Below are 10,599 nucleotides of genomic sequence, written 5' to 3'. Positions count from 1 at the left end.
CATCTATCTTTTGTAGACTTTTTTTGTTTTATCATCTGCAAAACCCTTTATCACACTACCAATCATTCAGATTCATTCATTTCTGTCTTCCAGTTCTGACCACCGATTGTATCACTGACTCTGTGTGTGTGACTCTGGGGGAGTCATTTTATCTCTCTATGGCTGTGCTATAATCCCCAGCTCTATCACTGACTTGTAGACCTAATTTTAAAACTTCTTTTCTTTCAGACACAGAATAGGATGAGAACATTTGCTAACAGAAAACCCTTGGTTGTAAATCTCCTCCAGTGCAATGAACGTCCAACACATTGCAATGAGTTGTAAGTGACACCTGATGAGATGCAGATCAGTGACTTTCACTGCAGGCCACACATTGCAGCATCTGTAAAACTCAATGACATCTGCACTTAACATATTTGTCATTTCCAATTTCTTCTTTTTACCTCTAGGAGTGTTTTCAGTGACAAAGGCGACCCTGTGGAACCCTCTTGCACAAGATTTGTGATTAGAAAGAGATTAACTTGCTTTCAGGATAAAACCTCTTTATTTCAACATACGTTTGGGTAGAGTGTTTCAGTTTACTGTTAGCTGTTCATAAATAGGCTTTAGATTTTGGTTTTACTTTCAGTGATCTTGTTTATTTTGTATTCTTTCTGTATGACCATATTTTATGTTTATTATGTGAGTTATGGTGTTCTATACTTGAAGCAAGCTTTTCAGATCAGTGCATTAGTATATTCTTAAGCCCATAAATTCAATAAATAATAGCGTGATGGCTCCAGTGGATGTGGAAAATATGACGATGGTGAAAGAATTCATTATTCTGGGACTTTCTGATAATCCCCAGCTGCAAGTTCCCCTCTTCCTGGTGTTCCTGCTCATCTACCTGATCACCCTGCTGGGGAACCTTGTGCTTATCACAGTGACCCGTGCTGACCCTCGCCTACACACCCCCATGTACTTCTTCCTCAGCAACCTCTCTCTCACAGACATCTGCTGCACATGCACCATCACCCCAAAACTGCTGCAGATATTCATCTCAGGGGATAAGACCATTTCCTACGCTGGATGCCTAGTACAGCTGCATTTCTTCATTGGCTTTGCCTGTGTGGAGATCTTCCTCCTTACTGCCATGGCTTATGACCGCTATGCCGCAGTCTGCCACCCCTTGCGTTATTCCCTCATTATGAATCGGAGAGTTTGTGTCCTGCTGGCAGCTGCTTCTTGGATCAGTGGCTTTATACCTTCTGAGATGATCACAGCCTCTGTCACCCGCCTTTCATTCTGTGCCTCTAATGTCATTGATCATATCTTTTGTGAGCTCATGCCATTGTTAAAGCTTTCCTGCACTGACACAGCAATCACACAAAGCTTAGTGTTTGTTGCAGCTTCATTGATGACAATGCCTGCCTTCCTTGTGATCATCATATCCTACGTCTACATCATCTCAGCCATCCTGAGAATCCGCTCTGCAGAGGGGAAGCGGAAGGCCTTCTCCACCTGCTCCTCCCACCTCACTGTGGTCTCCATTTATTGTTTGTCACTGTTCTGTATGTACCTGCTACCCTCCTCAGCATACTCCCAGGAACAGGGTAAAATCCTCTCCGTGCTTTACACAACTCTCACCCCCATGCTGAACCCTCTCATTTACAGTCTGAGGAACAAGGAAGTAAAAAATGCAGTCAGGAAAGTCATGGGGAAGTAGCTTATGGGATCCTGTGATAAATCACAGAAGGTTCTCACATGTAGGGCATTTCAGTTTCTAGTAGGGTGCAAGATGACTCTCCCTTTAAAATGGAAATGGAAGGTCCCTGGTTTGATCCTTGAGTTGGGTCAGCCAGGGCTGTGGATGTGGCAGAAGCAGCATTGTCAGCCATGTGGGGGAGATGGATGGGGTCAGTTCTCAAGGGTCACACACAGTGGCTGGATTTGGGACCTGTAAGGAGCCCTAAGGCATGGCCCTAGGTCCAGGACTGCAACTACAATGTCCAAACTTAATACTTTGGGAAGGATGGGAGATGTTATAAAACAGAGGGAAAAAAATGTGCATTATCCCAGTTCTAGTTGTGACTGAGCTGGAAGCACAAATGAGCCAGAGGAAACTCCTAGGATAATCCCGATCCCCCTCCACCCCAAAAAAAGTGCTCATTCTGAAGAACTCATAGAGCTGACACAGGAAAGGCTTCACAGATTTACAAACCCTTCCATTCGAAGAGGGATCTTTCCTTCATGATCCAGATTTAATTTCACTGGGTCAGATCTCATTCTCTGGGATCAGTAAAATCCCACCCCTTTGGTTTTCTCAGGCCTCTGCACACCCCACTATAGCATCAGCACTGACAGTTTTACAGCACTGTGACATCACCGCTCTGATATATAGCCACATGTGACATGATCGCTGAGAGATTCAGCTCCATGTGACATCACTGCTGTGAGAGACAGCCTAACATATCATCACCAGTATGAGACACAGCCACATTTGTTATCACACTGTGAGATACAGCCCCATGTAATAGCACCACAGTGAGATACAGTCTAACATGACATCACAGCCACATGTGACATCACTGCTGTGAGAGACAGCCTAACATAACATCACCAGTATGAGACACAGCCACATTTGTTTTCACACTCTGAGATACAGCCCCATGTAATAGCAACTCAGTGAGATACAGTCTAACATGACATCACAGCCACATGTGACATCACTCCTTTGCGTTATAATCAAAATTCATTATAAGATGCATGGAAGACATCTAACACCTTTCTTCCCATTAGTTGTGCTCCAACTCTTCTGCACTTTGAACTGCACAAGGCCACTGGTCCCAGAGATTATGGGGCCTTGCATGATTTAAACCACAGAATGGCTACAGCATGCCTGGTAGGAAAAAGTGTTTCATTAGTTTCCCATGCTTCTAACAGGAGACATTGGTTAGAACCCACTCTGAGTAACAGCCCATTATGACATCACACTTGTAAATTAATCTGTGGCATCATCACTCCTGTTAGACAACACCCTTTGTGACATCACTCCTATGAATGACAGGATTGTGACATCAGTCCAAAGCTCTTTGGGACATTCCTAAGTGTTATTAGGTGTATATGAAATGTGAAATCTGAAACCTACGATGGGTTCATTTGGATCTGAGACATTAAACATTAGGAGAGCTGGTGTCTTATAATATCTCAGGCCTGCATGTCTTAAAAAAGGATGAGAATGTTCTCTTTATAGTAATATGAGTTTTTCGAGGAAGATGTCACTGGTGGGACTGGTGAGGTACTTAGACTCTAGGAAAGGGCTGATTCTGGGATTTCAGCTGTATCCCTGTGTTTGGAGTCAAGAAGCAATATTCTCTCAGTAAGGAGAATGCCCCTTCCCCTGCATTATCACATCTGGAGGGGCAGCCGGGCAACTTGAAGATGTTTTTGACCTTGCTGGGTGTCTGGACATCTTTCTGTCTTACCAGCTGTGTAAATCTGTAACTCTAATCATCTTGTATATTTATTTATTTATTTATTTATTTTTATATACCGACATTCTTGTATAATATACAAATCATACCAGTTTACATTAAAACAGGAGATGCAGGAAAAAGTTACCTTTTTACTATGTAGTGCTTTCTCTGTTGTGAGTGATTTATTTTCTGCCTTCAATAATGCTCCTTATATTTGTCCTTGGTGCATGCTGATTGTAAACATCCCTGTTACATTATTTACCAAATATCCATCCTCTGGAGATTTTTTTCTACCTTCCTAGCAATGTATGTGGGATATACAATAGTGATGGACACTGCTAAGCCCAGACATGGAGTCAGTAGGTAAAAGTGACTCAAATATAAATGTCCATGTGCCACTTTATGCAATGCCTTTAGCTCTGTGACGCTGTCTACATTTGGCAATAGTGGCAGGTGTATCCAGATACTAAATAGGAAATTTCAGATCGACTACTTGACCATTCATTTTAACAGATAGACTAGGGATGTGCAGGAGGAGAAAGGGAGAGAGGAGCAGGAGAGGGTGCCCTACCCTAATGGAAGCTGGAGGCCAAGGAACAACTGAGCCCCAACGGACAGACATCAGCCGGCCCGGAAGTTGACGTCACTCAGGAGGGATGGTAGCTGTTAAAACCGCCCCTCCTGTGGCGTGCAGCCAACGCTGGCACGCTGCCTAAGCCATGTGCGCCGAAGGGGCGTGCGGCTTGGAAGAATTTTGGGTACCTTGGGAAGACTTTGGAACATTTATGTTACTTCAGATGGACTTATACGGAACTGCAATCTGGTACGTTATAATATAATTTCTCTCCCTCCCTCTCCCATGAGTCCTCCCGATAAGGAGATGTAACAGTGACTTTTCTGAGCAAAACTGTTTAAAGACCCAGGAGTTAGATCTTCTGTATTTGTGTTAAATTTATACCTGACTCATATATGCCTCACACAAAAAGAAAGGGGAGATAGAGGGGTGAGATAGCAAGCTCACCAGCAATAGACCCTCGGCAACTACAGATCTCTGGGTTTTTCTCAGGGACCGGAACCTTAGCACCGGAGAGCTTGGTCGCTGGGGGGTTGGTAGAAGAGCATATACCACCCCCCTTGACCCTAGATGTCACCTTAAGCCCCGGATCTCCAAAGAAGCTGTCCTACCCTGGAGATACTAATACATTTTCCCCTGAAATGGCAAAAGCAGAAGGAATATGTGACAAATTGGACATGGTAATGACATCTACACCAGAGATTCAGGAAGCTGCTAATTATACATCTCCTTTAAGTACAGTCAGGGAGGGAGCAACTGCTGTTGATGGGAGAGATGAGCAGCTTAGAGCTCTCACTGTTGGCACTATGATAAAGAAACCTGATTCTATTACTTTGGAAGGTATTTGGTCTATTTTGAAATCAATTGAAAGCTCTATTAAAGTCCTTTCTCAGGTTACATTGAAAACAAAACAGCAGACATTGACTAATAATCAGTTAATTACATGTTTTAATAATAAGACGGAATTGCTTGAAAATAAGGTTACCTTAATTGAGAAAAAGCAGGTGAAATTGATTGAGTCAGAAATAAGTACATCTAAAAGATTAGAGGTGGTAGAAAACTCATTGAGGGCACATAACTTGAGAATAATAAATTTCCTGGTTATTAAAGATATTACAGCTTTAAATTTGTTCAGAACATATATGTTACAAGTATTAAAGATTCCTGAAGCTGCATTACCCGTAGTCGTAAAGGCTTATTACATCAGGCTACCCAGATGGAAGAGCCTAACTTAGTTCTGAACTTAACAGATATTTATATTATTTATTTATTTATTTATTTATTTATTTATTTATTTATTTATAGTTTTTTATATACCGCCGCTCATCAGAGATATCACGTCGGTGTACAGTGAACAGGAACTTACGCCGGAGCGTTATACATTTAACAAGGGTTGAACATAAAACAAGTAGAAGCAATTAAAAAACAAAACGATCATTTAGGTGTAACTTAACTGAACTGAGTTAAACAAAGCTGGAGAATATAGGGATTCTAGGAATTTAGGTATGAAGTTAGGGAAGGGTAAAGAAGAGATGGAATTCTAAGTTAGAGGTGGTAAGAGGGGGGAGATAGCATTTAGATTGCAATTAAGAGCAGTTATATAGAAGGGTATTGAGGGTAGAAGCAGATATAAGGGGAAATCAGAGATGGTGCATAAAAAGGAGGTGTTGGGTAGATAAGGCAGGGCATATAAAGGAGTAGAAAGACATATGTATATCAAGTATAGGCATGTGTGAATAACCATGTCTTGAGTTTTTGCTTGAATGTTTTGGGAGATAGCTCAAGGCGTAGTTCGGAGGGCATAGTATTCCATAACAAGGGGCCGGCAAAGGAAAATGCTCGTGCTTTAGTGGAGGCATGGTTATATAGTTTGGGCGAGGGGGTCTGTAAGGTGGCGAGGTATGGTTTTCTGGTGGGTTTAATAGATGTTTGAAATTGTAGTGATATATTAGAACAATCTTTGGAGTTAGAGATTTCTCAAAGGAAACCTTTACTTATTTCTTTTGCTTTTCTATCAGAGAGAAATAATATACTTCAGATGTTTTTCAAAAACAGACAGGCAAAATTGTATGGTTTCCCTATCTGGGTTTACCCAGATGTGGTTAAATCGACACAACAACGTCGAAAAAATTTTTTGTTAATGAGGGAAGATGTGATCAAGTTAGGAGCCCGTTTTACTTTAAAGTACCCTTGTAAGGCCTGTATACTCTACAAAAGTAATAATTATATTTTTCAGGAGCCTAAACAGTTAAAAGAGTTTTTGGTCGCCCATACACCCCAAGTATCTACAGTAGTCTTGGAGTAGAACGAGAAGGGGTTCTTAGCATTGCTCAGTTTAAAAAGTAACAATAGGCAATATTTTTAATTGATTTCTTCTAAAATGCTTTAATTTTCATCTCCTTATTATCCTATAATTGTGATGTCTTAAATACATTAAGATGAATATGGTGTGCTAGTTAGATATCAATTTTTCTGTAACGAGTTATATCTTGGAAAAAATTCTTAAAATTGAAAATAAAGAATAAAAAAAAAAAAAAAGACTAGGGATGTGCATTTGTATTAAGTATATTTGCAAAACACAACGAATAAAGGGCAATTTTTTTTTTATTCAAGAGCCCTGAAAAGAATAGTGAGGCCCCTCAAAATAAACAAATCTTATTTGTTGAATTCAGTTTAAACTTCTGGGCAGTTGCACTGGAAGCCTCTTCCTTGGTGCAAGAGGACAATGCACTACCTAGAGAGCGGATCCTTGCTACAGGATCACTTCCTGCTGTTGCGTCTGTCGGTCTCAAATGGCTTCGACCTCTGTGCCTCACCTTTCTGCTCTCCCCGCTAGCCTTGGGAAGATGGCTACCGCTGCGTCTGTTTGCTGCTCTCTCCGGTGTCCCTGGAATGGCTATGGCAAGGCTATCCGCCATGTTTCTCCTGAGGGCCCTCATTGGGTGCGCGCGCGTAATACCGCCCACATCTTTATCCACGTCATGGCGGGAACCTCGAGGGTGTCCCCCTCGAGTGACGTCATGCCATCCGGGTATTTAGCCTGTCCTTCGTTGCTAACAATTTGAGTTAGCAAAGACTAGTATTGGATTGCCTCTGGTATGAGCTACACTGCTGCTTCCGTGCTGCCGCTGAAAGCTCTCTCTGCCCTATGGGATATTTCACCTAACCTGGGTACTCGCTCTTCGGGGGCCCTTTGCTTTCTTTCAGGTGCCTATCTGGGACCAGGTACTCGCTCCTCGAGGGCCTGCTCCTCCTATGTCGGTGCCTGTATCCAACTACTTCTACCTGCTGGAATCTACATCTATACAGCTACCAACTTAGTTAGTAATCTAACCTTTGTCAGTCTGTCTCATCTACAGCTCTGCACTGGGAACCTGCACCGGAACTCCCTATACTAACATGGGCTGCTAACATCTACATTGAGATGGGTCTCCTCTGCGGAGGGTCCCTGGACTGCTTCTATGGATCATCTCACTACTGCCACCTCTGGTGATATTACCCAAGCTGTATAATAAAAGACAATCTCTGTGTTTACGTGTCTCGAGTCTAGCCTAACACTGCGGCTCCTCACGGGGCTCCTCCCCGTGGGCATAACCATCACCGCAGTGTTCAAGAATCCACTCCAGCACCTCAAAACCATAACATAACACCTGCTATACCAGGGTGATGCTTTCTGACAGGGAGCCCTTCTTGACCCGTCAGCACCAGGACTGCCAGACTAGAGTTGGGACTTGGCTACTATGTCCCTGAAGTCTCATCTACATACCTCCCTGTCAGCCTCAGCTCTTCCAGAGATCAGATTCATTCTCTCAGAGCAGGTACTCTTTGTAACAAGTGCACATGTACAACTTCTCACTGGTGTGTAAAAAGTCATGCATGTGACATACAATGCAAAAGAATGGAAGGCCCCTCTCTTGCTGCTGGACTACTGTCTTCATCTTAATTTTGTTGAGTCCCTAGTTAAGTTTAGGTTGCTATGTGAGTAGGAATGGGTACAATTAGTGACCTTTAAATATATTGGTGTATTCACTATTAATCTGGTAGCTACCTACAAAGGGATGATTAAACTTTCAATAAGGGCTGGCACAATAGCGTGATTTAGAGAACAGCCTGATCTATTTTTAATGAGAAAATCTCTCTTGCCTATAAGGGGGGAGGGGGGATATGATAGAGGTCTTTAAGATCATGAGAGGTCTTGAATGAGTAGATGTGACTTGGTTATTTACACTTTCGAATAATAGAAGGACTAGGGGGCATTCCATGAAGTTAGCAAGTAACACATTTAAGACTAATCAGAGAAAATTATTTTTCACTCAACGCACAATAAAGCTCTGGAATTTGTTGCCAGAGGAGGTGGTTAGTGCAGTTAGTGTAGCTGGGTTCAAAAAAGGTTTGGATAAGTTCTTGGAGGAGAAGTCCATTAATGGCTATTATTCAATTATACCTAGGGAATAGCCAATGCTATTAATTGCATCAGTAGCATGGGTTCTTCTTAGCGTTTGGGCAATTGCCAGGTTCTTGTGGCCTGGTTTTGGCCTCTGTTGGAAACAGGATGCTGGGCTTGATGGACCCTTGGTCTGACCCAGCATGGCAATTTCTTATGTTCTTATGTTCTTATGAGAGGGGATCTTTCCTTCCAGGAATAATCTTGGTGAGAACACTGTGAAGGGACAGATTTCATTCTCTGAGATTTATACAATATCTTTGGCTTGGTATTCTCAGGCCTCCACCCACTCCATTACAGCATCAGTCTTGCAAGTGTTTCTGCACTTTGACATTACCACTGTGAGATATAGCAGAATGTGATATCACAGCTGTGAGAGACAGCCTAATATGGCATCACTCCTAAGAGATAAATCACAATATGTCATCGATCTAGCTAAATACAGCCTAACATGACATCACACTGTGAGAAACATCCCAGCATGACATCACAGCTGTGTGACAGAGTCTCATTTGACATCACCACTGTGAGATATAGCCCAAGAAATAGTGACATTATTGCTGTAAGACACAGCCCTATATGAAATCACTCTTATTAGTAGGGATGTGCAGAAGAAAAAAAAAAGGTTTTTATTCATTTTTCATTTTGCTGGGACCCAAATGTGTTTCATTAGTTTCATAGTAGGGAAAATCAATTCATCCATTAGTTTCATGCATTTTTTGCTTGCCATTAAAGTCAATGGGGGAAGTATCTGCAGTCTATTTTTGGCTGCAGAATTGGGATTTTCTTATCAATTCTGATGAAACTTCTGGGGAGCAATCATCAGAACAAGAAAAGAGCTCCAAGGTACTTTGACTGTGGCAAAATGGCACCAAAGCTGTGTTTAAAAAAGGATTGGATAAGTTCTTGGAGGAGAAGTCCATTACCTGCTATTAAGTTCACTTAGAGAATAGCCACTGCCATTAGCAATGGTTACATGGAATAGACTTAGTTTTTGGATACTTGCCAGGTTCTTATGGCCTGGATTGGCCACTGTTGGAAACAGGATGCTGGGCTTGATGGACCCTTGGTCTGACCCAGTATGGCATTTTCTTATGTTCTTATGTTCTTAATAGCCTAAGTCACTGTAAAAGGGTACCAGGAATGGCAAGAGTGCTATAACAGAGGTGCAAAGCAGCAGCGAGAGTATCAAAAACACACCAGAGCTTGAAAAGAGAGCACTGAAAACAGATGCATGAACACTCAAAGGCAGCATGACAGTCAAAGTTGCAAGACAAGTGGCAACAACATCCTACAGCACAATGAATGGGGAACATTGCAAGCAGAAAGACTAACACCAATACACTGAGGAACCATGATAGTGGCAAGAAAACCACAAGGAGTAGAGTGAGTCATCTTGTGTATGGCAGCAAGGCAGAGTGGCAGAAAGTTGATAGGGACAAGACAGGTTGGCAGAGCTGAGGTAGTCAGGTCGTTGTGGTTTTGATAGGGGCAAGACAGGCTGGAAGAGCTGAGGTAGTCAGGTCACTGTAGTTTTGATAGGGGTGAGATAGGATGGCAGAGTGGAAGTAGTCAGGTCAGGGGAAAGACAATGAGGCAAGACAAGACAAGGCTCAGCATGCGGCGTGACTGTCAACTAGGGCATATTCTCCACTCGACCTGTCTTGAAACAGGGACCAAGGACTCTAACACATGTGCTAGGACCTGAAACATGATGAACTATGCCTTGGTGTGGTGGAGCTGCTGCGAGTACAGATCTTGATGGTCGTAGCAAATATTCAAACAAGAGCCCCGGGGAGAGTTCCCTTTCCTTTGCGCAGGAAAGGGCTCCCTAGAATGGGTTCACCCCTAGAGTGTGGTGGGTCCATTGGCATCTATTGAGCTCTCGCTGGTCTTTTAAAATCTGTTGGAGTTAGCAGATATAAAATCGAGAATTTTGAAGGCCGATGCGAAGAAGGTTTCCATATGAACAGCGGTTCAACATGGGTCAGAAGGTAGATACTAGGGATGTGAATCGTGTCCTCGATCGTCTTAACGATCGATTTCGGCTGGGAGGGGGAGGGAATCGTATTGTTGCCGTTTGGGGGGGTAAAATATCGTGAAAAATCGTGAAAAATCGAAAAATC

At 42.6% G+C, this 10,599-nt stretch overlaps 1 protein-coding gene across 1 annotated transcript; it reads left to right on the top strand.

Annotated features, from left to right (window-relative positions):
• The first annotated feature begins 772 nt into the window (after nt 1–772).
• On the top strand, nt 773–8,015 carry LOC115077764 (olfactory receptor 5B21-like). The gene is made up of 2 exons (XM_029580048.1): nt 773–1,690; nt 7,983–8,015. Exons 1-2 carry the CDS (start codon nt 773–775, stop codon nt 8,013–8,015), a joined length of 951 nt encoding a protein of 316 aa, XP_029435908.1.
• Nucleotides 8,016–10,599: the final 2,584 nt, after the last annotated feature.

The sequence above is a fragment of the Rhinatrema bivittatum genome, chromosome 16 (genome assembly GCF_901001135.1).
Source record: "Rhinatrema bivittatum chromosome 16, aRhiBiv1.1, whole genome shotgun sequence".
Classification (NCBI taxonomy): Eukaryota; Metazoa; Chordata; class Amphibia; order Gymnophiona; family Rhinatrematidae; genus Rhinatrema; species Rhinatrema bivittatum.
Note: the sequence above shows the minus strand (reverse complement) of the source record. Positions and strands in the feature narration are given on the sequence as shown.

Excerpts from the sequence above, each read along its gene's own strand:
- LOC115077764 (XM_029580048.1), top strand. The coding sequence starts at position 773 with ATGGCTCCAGTGGATGTGGAAAATATGACGATGGTGAAAGAATTCATT. Across the intron at positions 1,691-7,982 it reads TAAAAAATGCAGTCAGGAAA|TCCCTAGTTAAGTTTAGGTT; the intron begins GTCATGGGGAAG and ends AATTTTGTTGAG.